At 38.1% G+C, this 22,573-nt stretch overlaps 1 protein-coding gene across 3 annotated transcripts in view; it reads left to right on the top strand.

Annotated features, from left to right (window-relative positions):
• SEC63 (SEC63 homolog, protein translocation regulator) overlaps positions 1-15,559 on the top strand; it is a 64,585-nt gene extending 49,026 nt beyond the window's left edge. Inside the window, exons 12-22 of one of the 3 annotated variants that reach the window (XM_059832510.1) lie at positions 319-473; positions 2,288-2,435; positions 4,171-4,253; positions 5,949-6,008; positions 6,237-6,398; positions 7,041-7,049; positions 7,130-7,288; positions 8,237-8,338; positions 13,516-13,614; positions 14,463-14,567; positions 15,129-15,559. In XM_059832510.1, coding sequence (XP_059688493.1) covers positions 319-473; positions 2,288-2,435; positions 4,171-4,253; positions 5,949-6,008; positions 6,237-6,398; positions 7,041-7,049; positions 7,130-7,288; positions 8,237-8,338; positions 13,516-13,614; positions 14,463-14,567; positions 15,129-15,272 — 1,226 coding nt within the window. In that variant the 3' untranslated portion in view covers positions 15,273-15,559. Of the gene's footprint in view, positions 1-318; positions 474-2,287; positions 2,436-4,170; positions 4,254-5,948; positions 6,009-6,236; positions 6,423-7,040; positions 7,050-7,129; positions 7,289-8,236; positions 8,339-13,515; positions 13,615-14,462; positions 14,568-15,128 lie in introns of all 3 variants that reach the window. The other 2 variants (XM_059832503.1, XM_059832496.1) reach the window with 2 other exon arrangements.
• The last annotated feature ends 7,014 nt before the right edge of the window (positions 15,560-22,573 follow it).

Genomic DNA, 22,573 nt, shown 5'->3' on the forward strand with positions numbered 1-22,573 from the left:
AGTTCTTCTCTATAATAATCGCATAGATACATTGTGCTGTCGTTCCCTGAGACAATGTTAGATGGAAGTCTTTCCCTTTCTTAGTGTTCAGCTGTGATAGCCTAAATAGAGGGAAGAAAATGTCTGCTGAGCTATGTGACTGCGGTGAGAGAAAAAAGGCTGCCTGGTTAATTATGCTGAACATTTTAAGATGCCTCTTTCTTCTGCTTGGCTGACTGAAAACAAGGTTTTTGTAGTCTCTAATACAAGTATACATTGTAAAAGTGTAAGAAGGAAAAAAACCCTAAAATTGATGTCGTCTGTTTCATTGTCCCCAAGAAAGGGAGTTCCGTGCTCCATCTTTGGGATCTTTGGAAAATTGCATGAAGCTTTCCCAGATGACTGTCCAGGGACTTCAACAGTTCAAATCTCCCCTTTTGCAGCTGCCTCACATTGAAGAGGACAATCTTAGGCGAGTCTCCAATCATAAAAAGGTATAAAACTAAAAATGATACTTGGTAACTTCTTAAAACACTTTCTGTTACTTTTTTTACCTATTTGCCTGTAAGGGAGCAAGGCCATGAATTAACTAGGAGAATAAAAATATATTTCTTTTTTTTAGGAATTCAGTACAATACTTCCTAGATGTTCTGCGTGCTTTTTGTTTCTTTAAAGTCTATCTCAGGAGATGGGAATTAAGATCCGAGATCTGAGAAGTGTAAAAGATCAGTCTACGTTGACTTCACAAACAGAGGATTATTTTGTATTTAGTATTTTTTCCAGAACGTGGCTGGAATATCCTACTGGGACTTTCTGGGTTTTTTTTGGCTTGCTCGACTTTACATCATTCTTAGTCTAGTTTGATAGAGGATACATTTGGAAGGTAGCACAGAGGAGTTCATAAAAGGAAAAAAAATTACCAGTTACTGTGGGAGGTATTTCAGGTTTTGTGATCCTTTATGTATGAAAGAGGATGCTTTAAAGCTCTTGCTATGTAGTTGTAGTTGAATAAGTGTTGGTATTTGTAGAATTTAGGGACAAAAGAATAGCCTTGTCTGACTACGTGCATATATTTCTTCACTCTGTTTCACTGACTGCCTCTGTATTCAAACCTGCTTGTTTGTTTGACTGTAGTAGCATTCTAGGAATGCCTGGTTAGAAACAAGCAGTTACCTTCTAGTAGAAGCTGTTGACTTTTTGGATAGTCTTATTATGATGGTTAATTTGGATCAATCTTGAAAATAGTATTTTTATCTAATGGAAGTTTTGTTTAGCTTTAACTACAGTCTTAGGTGGTGTTTAAATGATTCTGTATTAGTGTGAAGATAAAGAATTCTTAAGTACTGCATTTTTTTAATCACCTTTTAAGATGCTTGTTCATCAAATAGTCAAGTAGTCTTTTCCTTTGGATGAAGTAAAAGAATGATTCTCCTACAGGTATCATCAAACACTTACTTTTCTTAATTCAGCCCTAAACTAAAGGGAGCATACAAAAAAGTATGCAGTTTTAGATATATTTTTTGACATGTGCAGTGTAGCTAAGTAAAAAAAAAAAATAAAAAAAAAATCAAGAATTTGGTTATCTCATAATCCCACCTGTCCTTCCTCTGAAAGAGGGAAGAAACCAATTTATTAGGCTTGTTTGTACAGGATTCCCATGCATTGAGCTTTTAAAAAATTCAGTCCCCTAGATTGGAGGTGTGATCAGTCTACCTGGATGCATGAAGTTGTTTTTATTAAAATATGTACATTTATAATGGTGAGGTAATCAAGTGTTCAGACAAATTTGTGTTTGTTTTATCCTTTTTGCTCTGCTTCGCAAATCTTAAAAGGAATGGTTTTAGAAGATCAGTGCTAGTAAATGTGAGATTTGTTTGCAGTTCAATATGAAAAAAAAAGTAACTTGTACTTAGTTGTTCCTGCTAATAAAAATCTCAAAGCACAGAAGTACTCTATCTAAATAAAGAACCTGATTAGTAAGGTTTCTTGGCTCAGCTTTCTGAAAAAGCTGGCTGAAAGAATAGTTTTATGAGAAATGTATCCAGTTTCTAAGGGGTGACATACTAAAGAATGCACCAGAGTTCAAAGCAGTGCTATTGAGTAGGTTTGAATGCAACCTCTTTTGTTTTATTATTTCTGAAAACATATGCTTGCTAGTTTCCTAAAGTATGCATTTTTTAATAAGAACAAATCAAATGGTGTGTATATATTAGTAACGTGGGGGACACAAGTGATGCATTATAAAGAGTTTATGTGTGGACTCTGTTTTCTGCTACCATATGACTTCCTTTCTTTTTTTTTAATTCAGTATAAAATCAAAAGTATTCAGGATTTGGTGAGTTTGAAAGGTTCTGATCGTCGCAATTTACTGCACTTCCTGGAAGATAAGAAATATGATGAAGTTATGGCTGTCCTTGGCAGCTTTCCGTATGTCACTATGGATATAAAACCACAGGGTGAGTGGGAGGTCCTTGTGTTCTGTATATGTCGCTCTTCTGACATCTTGATAGTCTGTTGGCAGTAAGCTTTTGGAGGATGCTGAAACAGAACTCACTGTTACTTATGTGGCCTGGAAGTGACATACTACTTTGAGTGGTGGCCTCTTGTACATGAGATTTATAGTCTGAGGAGATAAAGTACATTAAAACATTTCACAGATTCCCAAGCTAGCAGTAGTTTCTCCTACAGGAGCTTATCTGATATTTCATCTGTTGATTTAATTTTTCATGAGCAATGTGGAATTCTGTTTGAAATATTGCTTTTATTAGTTATCTTAAAGTTGTGCTTATTCCAGAATTTTTGCTCAGCTTACTCCATCATGGCGAGTCCTTTGAGATTTTTGAGTTGGAGACCCTGATGACTAAATATTCACGGGTTCCTTTGTGATAATTCTTGTGTAGTTTTTATATCTGGCAGAATTTGTCCATGCTAGCTTTAGCTACCTTTTCTGTGCACACTGTTTCAATGAATGTATAATGGTCTTCCTCTCTGAAGATTAGGTATATTGTTAAGCAGTTCTTGTTAGACAGCCTTTCAGTGGAAAGTGAATTGGTTCTGTAATCTCATTTCATTTGTAGAAGATCAGTGCTAGTAAATGTGAGATATTTGAAAGGTTGTTCCAATAGTTGTTTCTAATTTATATTGTTACCGTAGTTGCGATGATCAAATTCAAAATGCGGTACATTTTGTTTGGGTAGCCTGATTTGTAATTTGGTTTATGCATATTCCTCTGTGAGAAGCAAATGTCTGTTAATCTTGGTATTTCTAAATGTTGTTTATGTGTGTTTTTTAAAAAAAACAAACAAAGGACTTATTGTAGCACAGGATTGTACACAGTCCTGTTAATCTGCTTAAAATTCAGTCTTGGAGTACCTTCCCATATTTTGGCAAGCAACTTTTTTCGGCCTGTGGTCTTCATTTGTCACACAACTGTACTCAGGTGTGGAATGGAGGATTAAAAAATGCGTATGCTTTTCTGTTTAGCTCAGTAGTACCATTATATATAATATATATATATATGTAAAACTAGTGAATAATAAAACTGCTTTCTCGCGGGTAAAAAAATAAATTCTACACTGGGATGTAAGTCTATTCCTTCCCAACCTGGGACATTCTCCAGTTTGTAGATTGGAGAGATGAACTCCTCAATGGCTTTCCCATGGGTTTTATGTTTGATGTTTTAGTTACAATAATCTTTGCTGTTCTTTTATTTTCCTTTGCCTTCTACTTTAAAAAAGGAATTAAATGCATGATTGTTAATGTGGCATTGAAATTGAGTTGTTAATCATATGAAAGTCAGGAAAATCAAAGTTATGATTCCCAGAACAAATATAACAGGGTCCCTTTGGTCATGTGTGGTATTTCATGTTTCTGAAGTTTTATGCTTTAATATATAATGCATAATATTACAGAGTTATGGTTCCCACAGCAGCTATAACTTTGAATTTTCTAACTTCCATGCAAGTAAAATTTCAAACTTAATGTTGCTGTTCTGTAGTTTGCTGAATTACCAGCCCTCATCCTGATAGTATATTTGAGGTTGCAAGAGACTTATTTAATTGTATTTTGAAATTTTTTTTAAAAGTTCTGGAATTTGTATGCTTATATTTAGACATAGCAGAAACAATGCTTAATGGAAAAAAAAGGCTTTAAAGAAGTTTAATAGAGGTGTTGCTTTTCTTTTTATACTAGTTTTGGATGATGAAGACAGCAACAATATTACAGTAGGTTCTCTTGTCACTGTTCTGGTCACACTAACAAGACAGACCATGGCAGTAAGTATTAAGAATACTTATTCTTTCAGGGTAACTGCAAGTATACGCTAATAAACAGGCATTTCTTCTTTGAAAGCTAACATAATGTTTTGTAAATATAACTGTAAAATTAAGACTTGAAATTGAGAACTTGTCCTCTTAATCCTCCCTTATGTTTTTGTTTCTGAATGAGAAAGTTTTCCTGGAATCAAACCAAAGTTCAGTCTGACCTGTTGCAGTTGTCTAGGGAACAGTAAAAGAATATGGCAAGTGATACTGCCCTGAGGTTCGTAAATAACAGGAAAAGGGACATTCAGAAACTTAGTTCTTGAACTAGAATAAAGTATTCACTCAAGCCCTTAGGACAGTGTTTGATTTCACTTTGTGTGGGTTCATAATGCTACAAATTTCATGGGTGTTTTAGATACTTTTAAGAAAGAAATTCAGTCCAGCAGAATGCAGAATATACATAACTTAGTATAAAGGAGGTACACCAGTGCCACATGAAGAAAGTGGACTGCTCAATGGGTAGCGGTGTGGCATAACCAAAATAATACTACACCCTAGTAGTTAAACTTCTAACATGCGCTTATTTTGTAAGCTTAAAATGCAGTAATGATTTTCTTTGAACAAAAAACTTAATGCACAGAAACTAAATGGACTTTTACCTAACAAAGCCTACAGTGTGAATTTTTGCCTCTGTACTGTTCACATAATTGCCTACGTAAACACAAAGTCTGAGTTATGCCTCTGAGGTAAGGCATACAAACATGAGTATTACAGTTGAAGATCAGACTAGCTGTTGAAGCCAGTTCAGCAGAAAGCAGTCTGTATATATAAGTACCATGTGTTCATGCTATGGAATTTCAGAATGCATCATCTCAATGATAACTGAGGATGCAGTAGGTAGAAAGTAAAAGCACTGTATAACTATGCTGGATCTTAAAAGTGAAGGAAACTGAAAATAGTGAGCATATTGAACTGTACTTAAAATTCATTAAAATGTCTGATAGCATATAGAAAACTCATTTAAGATGTTGTCTGTGTGAACTCCACTAGGCAGTCTGGCATTAAGATACATGACCTAAAAACTAGAGCTAGCCTATTATATGATGCTTTTTTTGTGGTGGTATCTCATATTTGCCATCTTTATATAAAACAGCTCTTTGACTGATTTTTTTTTTTTTTTTTTTTTTAAATAGCATATAGTATATTTTGAGGAAAGAAATGCATGGAAAAATTCAGTTTGTAGAGAGATATTCTAGTCTATGTAATACTAACATTGTGTTTTGTCTTAATGTTTCATATTTCTGGTTTGATTTGTTGTCCTGTGTCCCTGAGTAGCAGTGCAGCTGTTGAAGTTTTTAATGCTCTGGCAACTGGAGCAGAATTTGCATTTTGCTACTGCTTGCTTTTGTGATACAGGATTTCTATGCTTTATAAAACAAGAATATTCTTTGGAACAAGATGACGTGTTGTTACTAAATTTCTTTATAATGCTAGTGATGGAAAAATCCTAGACCAAATGTTTGAAATGTTGTTTAATTTTGATCTGTTAATCCCCTGTTGTGTTTGTCACTGATAAAAGAATTTGCCATAATGAGTAAAACCTTCAGACCTGATTAAGGTGATTTAGTTTAAGTTCAAATATAAAACAATAATTTTCTCTTGTGGTACAGAGAAGCATTAATAGTTTTCACATCTTTATCTAACCAGGAGGTGTTTGAAAAGGAACAGTCTATATGTGCAGCGGAAGAGCAACCAGCAGAAGATGGGGTAAGTGAAGAATGCGTGTTCCTCTTGCTAGCTAAAGAGAACTTTCTTTCAGATTTTGAGTTCCTAATTGTGCACTTCTCAAGCATTTTTTTTTTTTAGAAATGCCTACTGAAGTGTCTCTTGAGCTATGCTTTCTAACTTTGGTTCTCAGCTTAAAATGCTTAAAGTACAGTGAATGCCTGAAATTTAATGAACAGAATAAATATTTTAAATACTGCTTTCCTACAGCAAGGAGATGTCAACAAAGTTAAGAGCAAAGGATGGCAGCAAAAGAATAAAGGAACCAAGAAAGCTTCAAAATCAAAGAAAAAGAAGCCATTGAAAAAGAAACCTGTGCCACCTTCATTGCAGCCACCGAAACAGCAGAAGCAAAAACAAGCTAATGGGGTAGCTCATAGATTCATTGATATTTTAGTATTTTGTTCAGCTTATCACTCCTAATCTGATGGGGGTTTTGTATCTGTCTGTTACATTTCATTCTATGCTTTTGTAAAGTATATCTCCTAAAATCGCAATTTTTTCTTTACATCTAAAAATTACTGGTAAAATAATGGAGGAACCTCCACAGTAGTGTTTTCCGTGGCCTGCTGAAAGTTGTGCCCAGCTACTTCAGAAGTCTCGTTTCATAGTCCCTTCTTATTAGTTCTTGTTATGCTACCTTCTGGGAGCTGAATTGTTCTGTACCTTCTACTTTTCCTTTAAAGGAAAAAAACTGAATTTACCAGAAGAAAGTCTCATTAAGTGGCTTTAGTACCTTTATGCTCCCACTGCATGGTGTTTTCTCCACCTCATGGGCTATGTTGTAGGTACTTTCTTATATTCTCTCTAATTTTCTTACGACTTTCTGAAATGCAACCCCGGAAGCAAATACAGTTTTCTCCTATTTGTGTTGTGGGTGCTATATTGAGAAGCAAGATTGCTTCCCTGCTCCTCTTAGCACATGAGACGAAAAGGATTAATCTTCACTGTAGACGTACTCTGTGACACAAAAGCATGTAGATTAAAATGGGAAATAAGGGCTATGACATTAAGACAGGTGCTGTGAATGCTGCATACTACAATAATGCAGACTAATTAAGTTAGATGTTTTTGTTGTGTTTTTTTTTTTTCTTTCCCACTAGGAAGTAGTTGCGAAGGAAGAAGAAGAGGACATCTCTGATAAAGGAAGCGAATCTGAAGAAGAAGAAACAAACAGGGACTCTCAAAGTGAAAAAGATGATGGAAGTGACAGAGACTCTGACAGAGAACAAGATGAGAAGCAAAGCAAAGATGATGAAGCTGTAAGCCTTACTTTTTCTTGAAGGGTAATGTTGCCTCTGGGGTTGAGAGAAAATGCATTTTAATCCTCTAGCATCCCCTCAGGCTAGGCAATGCTAGGATGAAGGAATAATATCAGTTCTCCAGAGGTTTTCGGACCTCATTCCAGCATAAGAGCTTTGTCATTGCAAGTCTGTTTCAGAGAGAGTAGTGAAGGGTCTTTGCAGCATAGACAGAAAACTTAAAAATGACATGAGAAGAATAGCCTAAGTTCAGGGAAAGATTGTGATGTTTCTTTTGGCTTAATTTGATTACTAGCTGCAGCAGATCCTGTGAGATAAAGTCTCTCCTTTGAACTTTGCTCTTTACATGAGTGGCTGTTGCATACTGTATAATGCATACTGTAAGCATGAAGTAGTTGATTGAACTTGTACATGTACTTACTAAACTCTAGTAACTGTTAATAATTAAGTTAGTTGTTCGAAACTGTAATTGTAATTAAGAATGAGGCATTGTGGTGGTAGATGATTTCTGCACCACAGGTCTTACAGTGGAAGACTTGAGAGACAGCTGGAAGTCCCATACAGGGTGAGAATAAGCTTCTGATGGGAAAAGAATGATCAAGCTTGTAATCAGGACTCTTACAGCTCAGGTAGCGAGTGTTTATAGGCAGTGCTGTAGAATTGAGTTTTGAAAAATGTGTGCAAGCCCTGCAGATCTGTGTTTTGGGGTTTTTGGTGCTTTTTTTTAATATTCATGTGAATAGTCTCTTTAGTTTTACTGGGGTTTTTTTTGTTTTTTGCTTTTAATCATACTGTATAACTTAATCTCTACGTGCCTTTCCCTTTTACAATGTGTAGTGTAGCACAAGAACTTGTCATATGTATCATTTCCATGGGCTAAAATTTCTTTCTCTTTTTAATGCAAAAGATGGCTAGTGCAGAGTAACTCTTTAAACTTGTCTTTGACAGGAGTGGCAAGAATTACAGCAAAGTATACAGAGAAAGGAAAGAGCCCTTCTTGAAACGAAGTCAAAGATAACGCATCCCGTTTACAGTCTTTTTTTTCCTGAGGTCAGTAGTAGAAAACGTTACAGTTGTGAAACATGAGAATTAATGTAATACAAATTAATTGTTTTTTTATATTTTCTGTAAATATTGGGCTTTTAAAGTCTAATACTTGAAAAAATTGCTAATCTTAATTTTAAAAAAGTCTTAATTTATAAAATCCTCTTAAACTCCTTCAGATACTTTCCTAAAAACTTTTAATGTATTATTCTTTCTAAACACTTCCCAGAGACTTGCAAACTTGTATAGAATTTAAGCTTCCTTTTTGAGGGCAATAGTACTAAAGGTTTTTTTCTGCTGATCTGCTACATATAGATCCCTTTATATCTGAAAGGTTTCATTCTGAATCTAATTTATAGTCCTTTCTTTCTCTTTTTTTGCTATGGAATGTGAAAGCACAGCAGTGGCTCTATATTAGAGTTAAGGGTAGAGTATTACTTTCTCTTCATCTAACTGCAAGCATCTGTGAGTGGGGGAGGTCCTGACCCCTCCTGTGTTAACAGTAATGACAGGAGAGTTTGGGGGTCATTTGGATCAGCAGATTGTTTTGGCTTTTTGCTTGACTTCAAGTCTCAACGCAACAGTGTGGTGGCAACACAGCGTGCAGCTGTGGAAGACGGAGAGGGTCGGCAAAGCTGTGTCTTTCCACCGCAGCATAGTCTGGAAGTGACGGAAGCCAATTGTGGAACAACCTCTCTTCATAGAGCTCAAAAATACAAGATCAGGTGTGGATGGGTATCAGAGAAAGGGATGTATTTGAGAGTGATGACTCAGTGTAGTAGATAGGCTGAGGTGTTTCTACAGCAGCCTTTGGTGTTGAAAGTATGTATCAGTTGTTACTTACACAAACAGCTAACCACTCAAAATGGGTCTGAAAACCCATTACAGCAATGAAACCTTGACAAGGATAGGATTTTTCAAAGCATGAGTTTTGTGTTCTGAGCAAATAAGTTAGGTCTTTGGGAGGTGACCAGATTGGAACCAGGAGGAAGGAGTATTTGGCCACACTTTCTTTCCAGGTCAGTGGTTCAGAGGGTTTCCTTTGCTTCCCTGTTGTCTGACTAGGGAACTAATTTAGGATCTATTCTCTCTTATTGTGCTGTCTCCAATAAAAGGGAGGCGGGATGCAAAGCTTTTGCTTCCTCTTGTGTTTTAAAGGAGACAACTGATACGGGGAAGAACAGGAAAACATGAGTAAAAAGGAAGACACTGTGTATATTTGCTTCCTCTTTTCAGTCCCCAAGGCTCTTTATGTCTATACCCTGTACAGCTTGTTGCGTGTGCAAAACATACTCTGTTGTCCCCATGCTTGTGATCATACTGTTCCTGCTGTTTTTACCTAGTTCTGCCATCATTAAAAGCAAAGTGTGGGAAGCAAGACCGGTTGCTGAGGAGCCAGACAAGATATACAAATAAACCAAAGTAATTGTTTTCCTGCAGGCCTTAGCTGACAGTTGTGTAGCCTCATGACATCTAGTTTTGTAATGGCTGATCTTAATGCTGTATTTTCCTGACACTGTTAGGTACCCTCCCATTTCTCAATACAGATTCCGGCAGTACACCAGCATAACAGGAAAAGGTGTACTGGCATTCTGCTCTTCTGGCTGCCTTAAATCATGTCAAATATGCAGCAGAGTCTTAATACCTCCTTGCTGTGAAGGCAGCTGGTTTTGGTCATCAGTCTAAGCTCACTTGAGTATGTGCTATGCCCAGTGCCACAGGGGCGCTAACTATTCCTATTTCTTTTTTACTGCACTGAGGGTTCCTTCAGAGACTTTGTTTATACTTACTCTGTACAAAGCTGCTTAAGCTTCAGCTGTGTGTAACCAAGCTGCTGATGGGTTTTATGATAAAACTTAAATACAGTACTATGCTAAAAAAAACCCTTTAGGTCTGAACTGAATACTTGAAAGATACACACGTATTATCTCATGGTATGCAGTTGTAAATTTTCCAACCACTCTTCACTGATTTCCTGAAAGTTGAATGCAGCTGTACTTAGTGCTGTAGCTGCAGTTGGAGCATGTTCAGGTAGAGTTGATTTGCAAAGTCTGAAGAACAAAATCCATCGTACTCTCTGGGTGGTTTTTTCATCTGTGATTTAGAGTATTATGTGTATTGTGGTCACGGCCAGTTCAGAGATGTAGAGTAAAGGATGAAATGCTGTAGTTGTGTGAATCTCTGTATTTCCAGAATTTATGGATGTTGGAGTGTAGCCGAGCCTAACATACTTGTCCTCGGGAGGTAGCCTTAACACTGTTTCATCTAAGTTTTGGGGCAGTTGATTACTCTGCCAGAGATGCATCGTTTAATCTATGCAGGTTCCTAAATAATTATCTTCTGCTCCTGCATCCATGGATCCAGAAACTGCACAGATTGTAGTTTTGACATTTTTAGGTAGAAACTGGTCCTGGTGTTCCAATTTCATGAACATACTGGTTCCCTGGCATGCCGAACCTCGCACCCATCTGTTAAAGGGCATTTTGCCTGCTTGCCTGTTAGCTTGCCAGATTCTCGCAGGCATAAACTTTAAATTCCACCCAATAAGAGAGAGGGAAATGACACTCCTGCACAGTTGTCCTTTCTATAAAAAAGCAGTAGTATTTTGGGGTCAGGAGCTTTACTTCCAAAGAGTTTACTCTATAGATTCCTTTGAGCATTAGATCAATGAATGTTGTTTGTTTTGGTATTTCTTTCCCCCCTTGGTGGTTATTTTTATCAGTTTTTGTGAAAATCCAGTTGACAGTTTTGATCTTTGTTCTAAAAAAAATTATTCCTTGACACTGAGAGTGATGTTAGCATACACGATGTGTAGTAAGTCAGCACAGTGTTTTGGTAACATAAAAAATAACATTGATACAAATGCAGATCCTTTCTTCTATTGTCAGAGTCCTTATAGGCCCAAAATGGCGAGTAGCCATTTCTTTAATGGATCTAGCTTCTGTAGTTCTTGTTCATCTGTACTATTTATACTGTACTATTTATCCTTCTATTCCTAGAGGCTCCTTGGCTAGGAAATAAACACTTCGACTGCATAAGATTCTTCTTTGCTACAGCTGTCAAGCAGATTGACAATATATTTATTGTTGAAACTTACAGAGAAAATAACTTATGCTTTGTAATCACATGGGATGTTTTTTCATAAAGAAAATCACTTGGAATAGTTGTAAAAAAGACTTATAATTCTACAGATTCTGGTCTTAAATAGTACATGAATAGGTTTTTGTCCTGTTCTCAGTGCCTGTTGTTCTAAACATGTGAAGGAATGCAGTTGCTTTACTGTGATGCAGTTGCTTTTACTTTTATACACTGTAAAATGGGCATTAACATATTGAGTTAATTTTACAGTCCTCTACTCTGGGACTCAACAGTGCTAATTAGGCTGTTTTGGTTGCTGGTGTGAGTGTCTTGCCATTGTAAATATCTAGTTTGCTAGTTGAATATTTCAGTGAGATGGTGATAATTATTACTAGCATAACAATTAGTCACTTCAAAAGAGAAAGGAGTTAATGTAGCTATTGTAATTTTTCAGCCTGCATTATTTAAATTTCAGATCACCAATCATTGGCTTCTGAAGTGTTAAAAAAAAAAAACAAACCAAAAAACAACACAACCAACCAAACAAAACAACACACTAAAACTACTGAACTTTTGACTCTTTCAGTAGAGACAAAAATTCTTCAAATTCTACCTATTAACAGCATTTGCTTCCCACCTGTGGAATTTGGAAAGGGGCTCAGTGGTGGTGTTTAAGTCCACTGTATCTTTTCATTCAGTCCTTCTAAAGCTGTTAGATTAAAACTGAAACACAACAAAACAACCACTTTCATGTGGCACCGAAGCAGCTACCTGATTGTTGTTGGTGTAAATACATAAAAATTGGCCTCCTGGTTTGGAGCTTGACTTGTAAATGTTTTAAGATGCACTCTTTAGGGCTCCAGTCCATTATAAATGTGACCAGACCATCGGGGGGGGGGTGTGTGTATGTGTAAAAATTGTTTGGGAACACAGTTCAGTGGTCTAACATTTGGGTTTTCTAAAAGGTGTGGGGTTTTCCCCTTTTTTCCCTAAGGGCAAGAGTATGCTGTTATGACTGTATTACCTGTCTACTAAAATACTTCATAAATACGAAGAAGTCTTCCCCCCTTGTCCCCCACTATTCTCACTTTTTTTTTTTTTAAGAAAAGACCTAAAGAGGTGAAGGAATGGAAACTTGCTTTGCAGCACTAAACTAACTTATTTGTAACAGAAAGGCTTCAGCTTCTATTAAAACAAAGTGGATTTTGCCCAAAATGTGTGCCAGAGGGTTAGCCAAAAAGGAGTAGTGGTTAAATGAAGAACAGTTGGATGTTGAAGAGCTATAGTCTTTCCCATTTGAGAATGGTTGTGTCTATGCTGCTGAACTGCATCACAGTCTTAAAAATCTGATTCCAATTGGAGGATAAACTATTATTTTTGTACAGTGTTGCTGTCTTCTATGAAGGACTGCACTCATTTAATTTCAGTTAGTTTAGGAACACTGCTTTAGTGCCTGCAGTGCCAAGATCTTTGAAGACCTATAGCTATTTGGAAAGCTCTGTCTGATAGGCAGCAGTTGTTGGGTATCCTTTACAAGTGTCAATATTGTCTGCGGTTCATGCTTCCTTGAAGTAAAATCTCAGTATGTCCAAATTCCAACTTTCAGCAGATTCCCACTTTTTGGAGGGGGAGAGGAGAAGCAAGGCAAAACATACTTTCCTGAAAAAGATCGTTTACTGGGAAAAGTACTTTATCTGTCTTGGCATGCTTTCCTTTATGTGCTGACCTTTTTATCCATGCTGGATTTCTGTTGAAAGACCTAAGGTAGTATTATATTGCATGAAGTTGCTTGTTAATCTTCAGTGGACACAATTCTTCAGAACGGTTCCATGTCTCACATGGTAGCTTAGGCTGAATATATGGAATGAAGCCTTTGGAGACCAACAGTTCCTTGCGATAACCTGTTTGCTTTCAATGTGCAGTATATGCTATTTATTTTATTCATACACATCCAAGAGTTTAAAAAAACCAACCCACCAAATACAAACCACCTCCTTTCTATCTGTATTATAAGGACCAGTGAATCATAATTACCCGTTATAAAGTGTAGGGGCATCATTTTACATGGCTTCAATAATCCTGTTGTTTTTATTCTTTTATGAAAGGAAAAACAAGAATGGTGGTGGCTATATATTGCAGATCGGAAGGAGCAGATGCTAATATGTATGCCATATCACGTTTGTACACTAAAAGATAAAGAAGAGGTAAAATACTTGAATTTTCTTTTGGGGTATTACAAAACTGTACTGAAGTGTCTTATGGTATGCAAATACATTTAGATTTTAATTGTTTCATACTTATCTCTTAAGATGGAAAACAAATGTTACTCTCCTGGTAAAAGTAGAGAAGAGCCTTTTAACTGTGAAAATTGATAATGGAGAAAGAAAAAATAATTTAAGACGACTTTCAAGTTTCTTTGCAGAATGTTTTTTTTTCCCTCATATCAAAAGCTGATGAGAACCAGTATTTGTACACAATGATAATTCTTAAAGTTATTCAGATATGTGAGAAATACTATATGTTCTTTCTCTGTAAAGCAGGGGCTGTGACAAATTAATTACCATCGGCTCATAGGAACCTTTCTGAGACTGTAACCTTTGGCTGTGTTCCTTGCTTTTCTGAAAAATGGAGATTTGACATATTTTATTCTTTCAAACTAGATTTTATGTTCAATTTCAAATAACAGTAGAGTTAAGCTAATACTTTCAGCAGTCTAAATATTTTAACCTGCTTGGAGTTTTGAGATTTAGGAAGCATACAACAGAGTGAAATTGTGTATTTAATGTGCAGTTACTTGGTCTAATTCAGAAAAAAATGTGACTCTGATTATTCAGTTTTCATGTAAGGTATTGTGCTTGAGTATTCTGTCTCTTCTGCTGGTATTTTATTATGTGGAGATTTTCAAAGAAGTGTCAGTTGTAAGAAATGAAAACTTTTTAAGATAAAGTATTGTTCTGTAGTAGTATTTATTTCTGATTAGAGTACTCAGGTACTTGTTCTAATGTGTCACTTGACAGCAGTAAGAACTTACGGTGTGAATTCTGTTTTGTAGGTAGAGCTGAAGTTCCCAGCACCAGGCAAGCCTGGAAACTATCAGTACACAGTTTATTTAAGATCGGATTCATATATGGGATTGGACCAGATTAAGCCATTGAAGGTGATGTTTAATTGTGTTACATATTTGTATTATATTGAAAGCTACTTCATATGGCTATTAAAACCCCAGAAGTCCTGTTATCTTTAAGAATTCAAGCTGTCCTAATTTTAAAACAGCGGCAAGGAGGGACTTAGAAGTGGTTTCTGCCTGATGCCAGTAGCGGCAATTTTATGATTGATTAAATGGGACTAAAGTTTGCGATGCTTTCCAGTGCCTGCATATTTTAATACACGTTTTCTCATATTTATTCAATTTCTGCATATGGTTGGCTCTGGCTTTATACCTTGAGGTCTGCCATGCCATTTCCCTGCCCTTAGTCCTAGATACATCCAGTTAATGAGAAAAATCTGGCATGCTTTATTTCTGGAAGCAGTTGTTGGTTTTGTTTTGGTTTTTTATGTGTGGTTTTTTGTTTTGTTTTGGGTTTTTTTTAAAACTGTCAATTTTCTGTGGTGTGATGTGTCATTTGTTTTGGTTGTTTTTTTTGTTTACCCAAATTGGTGAGTATTTTCTGTAACCCTTTTCCCCCCTCTTTTTTTTTTTTTCTTTATCCAATTACAGCTGGAAGTTCATGAAGCAAAACCAGTGCCAGAAAATCATCCACAATGGGATACAGCAATAGAAGGTGATGAGGACCAGGAAGACAGCGAGGGCTTTGAAGACAGTTTTGACGAGGAAGAGGAAGAGGAGGAAGATGATGATTAAACAATACTATTGATTGACTACAATATCTGCACACACTGCAAACTCTTGGTCTGACTGTGGAACTGTACAATAACCAAGAAACACAGTACAGAAGCTTTGAGAAGGCTGAGTTTAATTTTTCTTTACCAATTAAGAGTGCATTATGTAACTTCTCAGTGGAGGTGAAACAAATCTGTTGCCATTGATAGACCTTGGAATATGCTTATGGCTCATTATAGCCTTCAAGTGCAGGATGGTGCATTTGTTTCAACTGAAAATAAAAGCTTTTTTATTATAAATGTCCAAAAGTGTGGGCTATGTATTGTCTGATCAGTTTAGGGTCTAATTTAAATAAAAGGTACTATTAGCTAGGAGAAAACTTTAAATCATTTTTTCTGCATTAGGAATTTATTTTAGAAAACATTTTGGTATATTTGACATTACAAATCTCTGTTGATTGAAACAACATCTGCTCAACTTTCAAACTTGATTGGTTCTGTGGTATTCATTAAATACTTTGCTGTAATACTGCTCCCGTCATTCATAGCTTTAAAAATCTGTTTTACTTAACTAGATCATTATAAATTGGCATCATACCCGTTGCCACATTCCATGTATTCTGGAGGGCTGCTTTTCTAGGACTGTTGCCTTTTTATGCCCAAGATGATAATGGCAATCATAAACTTCCTTGACCTTGCCATAGGATACTTATTAATGGCTTAAAACATTTTTAAGCCTTTATTTCACCAGATCAGCAGAACATCTGAGTCTTTTGATAAACAAAATGTCTGAAAGCAATTTTGGGACCACATGCTATGTAAGTTGGTGGCTTTTGTGTAATACCTTTATGAAAGGTACATGCTGAAAGCTGAAGTATATTCTTAACTGGGAATCTACCTGACACTGTCAGAAACATTTTGAGGGTAAAATACAGCATGCAAAGAGGGCATGTTTTGTATCAATTTTGAATTCCCATCAATAAATTGGACAATTTGATGGCTGTTTGCAGTTATAATAGTGTGCATCTCTGAGGTTTTTTTTTACTTCAGTCTCCTGCAGAGCTGTAGACAAGACAGTGATTCTATCCCTGTTTTAAAAAAACCAAACAAGTCTAATTAGAGGATAAATTCAGGGAGGAGAGACTCAGGGCTGTTAGTGTATTGCATGACTTGACAAAAGCCACGGATGGATTCTTCCTTTTCTTCCTCTCAATAAAACAAATGGAAGTTTTTAATTAAAAGTTGTATTTCTATATTTCAGAAATACATATGAGTGTTCTGCAGGTAGGAACAGATGTATTTCTGTTCCTGAGTATTGAACTATGAAAATGCAATGCTGTAAAACATGACTAATTGTCATGCAGGAAAACTTCCATCCTATCAAAATTGCCCAAAGCCAGAATAGGTGCACAGTAATTTGTGACCTTGTTTATTAGAAAGGGTTGTCACTTTAAATGCAAATTTACATTGTTATATTCTTTGTAATTGCAATAGTTGCAAATAAAATTTGAATTTGTTCTAAATGAGATTATGGTATCTTTCAAAGTACCTCTGAATTGCATATGGTGCAGGAGAAACTCTTCTTAAGCATAAGCAGTGTCAGATGTTCAAACTCAAGAATGAAGACTAGGTTTGAATTAAATGGCTTGTACTCTTCATGCCCTTTAACTCCAGTTTCTATTTGCAAAACACAGTAGAGAAATAACAATAATATACAATATTGTATATAACAATAAAAAAGCATGGCAGAGGCTTTCAAGCCAAATACTGCACTGATGAGAGAAATGCTTGAGGAAGAGTCACCGGACTCCTTATTATCAAATAGGCAAAATGAATGCTAAACTTATATTGTTGTTCCAGAACAGCTCATAGTGAACTTCTGCGGTTGTTAAAAGTTCGGAAGTGATTATAGTTAGGAGATATAATTGATAATACGAGCGTGGGGCAGGGAGTGCTCTGACTACTGATCCCTAAATTTTACTATTAAAACTCAAGGTACATACTTGCAAGATGTGAATGCATTGAAGTGATTTAAAAAAAAGAAAAGAATCATGTCCCTGGTCTAAACACTGAAGTATTTTCTTAAAGATTGAAGCTGACAGCTGGGATTACACTGAAAGTCTGCAAACCAAGGATAATTCTATTGAGCTAACAAAGGCTAAATCTAATACTTCTTCAAATGTGGGTTGTCTGTGTAGTCAAGGTAACTTAATAGAAGGTGTGAGGAAAAGAATTGCAGTGGTATTGAAATTCTTTGTAATGTGAAGAAGACATGCTGATACTTTCTCTCCTAAAAATATCAGCTATATAGTTGTGCATCATTTTACAACACCTGCTGAGACAGATGCAAAAATAGGGCTGAGGAAGTATTTTAAGAACTTCACACAATTATAACCACCAAATGCAGATGCACAACTCTTACAAGTGTTACTACATCATTGAATTGTTGGTTGGTCTGTTGTGTGGTGTGTCCATTAATAAGCATTTTTTAATAACAATTCAAGTTGTCATTCAAAGATTGACTAGTTCTCTCTTGAATACTTGATTGACGGTTACCAGGATGGGTAAAACTTCACAGGAAGAAGCAGCGTTTTGCGCTCGCTGTTGTGTATGTCTTGCTTTTTGATACGGTTTAGGAATGAATTCAACCAGTTTTACACCTGACTCTTCTGAAACTCTGGACTAGTAACTGAAGAGTAAAAAAGTTCTAGAAATAAAATCTGCTTTGCTGCTGCACCCCCTGTGCAATAGTGGCCCAAGCACAATTTGGGAGCATCTAGTATTGTTTCAGTGTGAATAGATTTATTTCTGCCCTTCTGCTGTCACGTTCATTTTCGTAGACAACTCTTCTAGATCACAGTAGGCATGTGCACAGCTGGACTGTCCACCCAAGCAGAGACGCTGCAAATACCTTCAGGGCTTGCAGAAGCCACTTCCAAGGGTTAAAAATTGGACTTGGCTAGAATAGGCAGGAGAGTGACGCAGTGCAACTGGCTCTGTTCCTTCTGGCCCCACTTGTGTGTGGATATGGGGTGTCGTGACTTCCAGTTGCCAGATGTAAGTACCACGAATTAGATTTGGGACAGGTTAACGCTGCTTGTTGAAATACAGGATAAATTTGAAGTAGATACATGTAAAAGGAAAAAGGAACAAGTTAGAAAAGTGGGATTTTTGTGTTTGTTTGTGTAAAACTATTTAACCCTTCTGCCCCCCAAAACGTTGACTGGTTGATTAATACTAAAGGAAGCTTCACTTTTTTCTGGTCTGATGCTGGATAACTAGAAAGTTACACTTGAGCACAAAACTGATAAACCCTCTCTAAATCGCAAATGTCTTGTGAGTAGGAAAACCCTTAAGCTACAGAGGAAGAGAAGGTGCTTTTCCAAATGAGCGGGTGCAGTTCCAGGCCGTGCTCCAGCAGAGGGAGGCAGGGGCACGGATTTCTTCAGGAAACCCTGGGATTCTTCCAGGGGATACCTAGCGTATTTTGAGCTTTAGGTTTGGTTTTGTTTTCCCCCTTTCTGGAGGGGGAAGGCGTAGGTGGAGGTTTCTTTTATCTATTTCATTTCTTTTAAAGAAACTCTATTGTTACCTATGCATTCTCCCTATTTTTGTTTATCTGTGGGTTTTTTTCCCCCAAACTCCTTGCTGACCATTTAAAAACTGCTGAAGGAAACCCATTTTAAGATTGCAATTATTTGAATTATTTTATTATTGAAAAATAAAAATCTGGCAGAGAAAGAAAGGCAGAGCTTCCTTTTGTAGCAGGAATTGGGGTATTAATGTGCCCATTTTGAGCCTTAAACGTTGCTTTGCATTAGTTTTTGGAAAAGTATTCATGCAAGGTGGATGTGGTGAAGGTATCTCCAATTCAGCTGTATTTTAAGCTCTGCAAAGTGAGATACGTTAGGTGGCTCTACCGTGAGGATGCCCGTACCCCAAAGAGCTGATTTACGGGGTACCTGGGGTGTCTTGTGGGCGTCCGCAGCGTGCTGTGGTCACTTGAGTTTTACAGACCGTGCAGAGACACATTTAAAAATGCCCCTGGCAGTATTGTCTTTGAAATCTGTGCAGGGCAATGGCACTCTTTTTTCTTAGGGTTTGTTGAAGACTTGGCAGAGCACCTGAGTGCTGGATTAGAGGTTGAGTGTGTGCTTAAACTCATTTCTCTTTAGTAAGGTAAGCAAATGCTTTGTTGGCTGTGCTGTACTGGGGCCTTTGCAAGTTGGGGAACAAATAGAAGAGATAACTTTGGGTGACTCATGTTCAGTATTGAACTCTAGATGGGATACCAGTTTTGTACACACTCTACATCTGGGTGATGTTCATAGCTTGCACTTCATTTCTTTCATGTCAATATTTCGTTTTAAGATGCAGTTTGAGCCCACACAGACACTATTTAGTTGGTAGAAATAATTTTCTGCCAAAATGGTTTATATTTATCATTCAGTTAAATAACAGAATTGTTACTGGCAATGAAACATATTAATAAATCTAATTAGCACAATAGATTGTAAAGCTAATGATAGTATTTTTAAGCCAAATTGCATATACTCTACCTAGAATTTAATTTCAAATGCGTGTTGAATTGGGAAGCATTGTCAACCTTTCACTGTGTATAAGCCTTCCATGTATATGCTGTAATAATCAAACAGGGAAGATGTTACAGTTACATTGCAAGTGTGGAATTCAATAGCACAAAGGAGCCTGCATGGACCACCTCAAGCAATTGTTTTTAATTTGTCCACCTTTACTTTAAAATAAGGTGTGAGCGCTTTCCTTTTTCTGCAAGCAACACAGTTAGATGCTTCATGGCACAAAGCTGGAGGCATTCTGGGGAGAAACCCTAGAAAAGCTGGACATCTTGCGGGTATCTCCTGCAGGGCGGTCCCTGAGCCGGGAGAGCCCTGATGCCGCCGGGGCATTCCTGGTCCCACACAGGCCAGTGAGGATTGCCCAGGCATTGCTTTTGGCTTTGCTTGGGCACAGTTATTAGATGCTCCGAAGACCAGGCTGGTATGAGGCCACCTTTAACTTAAGGTGGCTGAAAATGAAATGCTGTTCTTGCTGTGAAAGGTTCTCCTGGCTTTTAGACATGGTTTTCCATCACTGGGGTTGTTCACGTGTATGCCACAGATACAGCATCTTTTGTAGCCTTTATATCCTGTACCATTATACCCCGAACCATTTTACCCTATCAACCCACCCTGCTCTCTCCCATGGATACACAGCCCAAACATATGCAGGGATCAGAATGAGGCCATACTCACCAATACACCAGGCTGATGTTTCCCACAGCTGGGAAATGGGATAGTAGTGACAGTGGGGACTTTGCCTTCATACCTTCAAGCATCCGTACTGAGATGCCTGAACTTATTTGCTTGCCATCCTCCCCTCAAGGAGACCCTTCAGGAGAGCAGGAGCTGTGGGAGGCCAGTGGTGTATTGTTTATTGGGTGTTTTATTTTTTCCTTCCTGGCACACAACCCTTTCTCTGTGCCCAGATCATAGCTATGGAATTTGTGCTTTCTAATGTATGCGTGTGCAGTAAATTAAACTCAAATTGAATGACCAATTTCCTTACAGCTGAAGCTCCATTAATTACTATGTGTAAATCACATTAGCTGAGATTAGGTTATAATGGCTGTAAAATATACACTGTCCATGACAGGGTGGTGAGATTCGGAGGCCCAGGTGACAGTCACTTCGGTTGCTTGAAATGAACAGATGAAACGTGATAGTTCTTGCTTCATTTTGCACTGGGCATTTGGTCTGCCCAAGCCGCCCAGCTGTGCAAGTCCCTCCAATTCAGATGCAGGAGAGCCTGTTGCTCTTTTGGTCCCGTGTACAGCATACGGCTGGCAGCTTCCCATCGTGAGACAATTTGAGCAACCTCATTTACATCATTAGCTTCTCTTGAAATGTCATGTGGCAGAAGGCACTGCTACCTACAGGTACTTCTTCCTTAAGCTATGAGGATTTACTCTGCACAGTTACCTTCCTCACATAAGTTTTTATCTTGGTTGTATCTTTTTATCGTTCCTTCCTGATGTAGATTTGTTAGGTGTATTTGATTCCTTTTTTTTTTCCCCTCCTTCATTGCAGTCAGGGCTGAATAGTTCATTCAGATGATGAAAAGCTGCCCCATTATATTTTACATTCAAATTCACATTTAATATATAGTACGTATGCTAAGTTACTGGGGTTTTAAAATATGGACACTTCTATACACAGGCTCTTCACTTCTTGGCAAAAACTGCCTTTAAAATGCCTGGCCCACCTCTCAGCAAGCTTATAAGATCAGGCAGGACAGCTGGGGCCGGACCTCGCAGTGGGGTGCAAGTGGCCCATGTCACCCGCTTGTCCCCCGCCCTGTCCCCCCCAGAGACCCTCTGCCCCTGGGTCCCAGCACGGGGGGTCGGGCTGTTTCAGATGAATGAAGAACCTCTTCTCCCGTCGGGGTTTTTGCCTGGTAGCTGTGGATGTCAGGACGATGGGCCCCCACCACCTAAAGGGCTTTCGGAAAGAGGGTGTCCGTGGGGGATGTCTGGGTGCTGCTGCTCCTCGCCTGACGACGACGTCCCCCTGCAGTGACACCAGAGCTGGCTCTGCCGGGCAGACAGCACCAGGCAGGGCACTGCATTGAGCACTTCGGAAGCAATGAGACGAGCCAAGCATTAAAAGCAAGAGAGGGGGTCGCGAGGCCAGGGAGACCACCTGCATTATAAGCTCAACAGAAGCAGAGGGCTTAAAAGAGAATTAGTCAGGACAAAAGCAACTTAGTTTGTCCAGTCCATTGCCTCCTTGCAGCATCAGCGCCGAAGCCCGCCCTGCCTGGTGTGTCTCTAACCTTTTCCTCCAAAAGGCCGCTGATGGAAATGCCTTGAGCGGTGCCTGTGAGATGTCGCTGGGGTGTCAGTGCCAGGCAGCAGCCGCAGGTCAGCGCGAGCTGCCCGCCCGCTGCCCGGCCAGCCCTGCCCAGCACCGCATCTTCCGCGCTCACCGCTAAAAGCCAATTAAAACAAAAAATAGAGCGTTATTGTTCAAACCCTGGTGTCTCTTAAAAGGGAAACGTGGCCCTCTGGGTCAAATGTGAGCCTGGAGGCTCACGGGAATGACAGCAATTAATCGCCACGCTGCTTTGAATCTTTATGTAAGTACTCAGTGTTAAATATTACAACGGCACCAACGCGGAGCCTGACACCAGCCTTTGTAATCCAGGTCTCTGTAGATGCGAGGTTGCAGGCTAGGCAATAATAAAATAATTCAGCTTGTTAGACACAGGCAAGGCTTTTTGGTATGCACATCATGCCAGCCTCAAAAA

This window comes from Gavia stellata, chromosome 2 (genome assembly GCF_030936135.1).
Source record: "Gavia stellata isolate bGavSte3 chromosome 2, bGavSte3.hap2, whole genome shotgun sequence".
NCBI classification, from domain to species: Eukaryota; Metazoa; Chordata; class Aves; order Gaviiformes; family Gaviidae; genus Gavia; species Gavia stellata.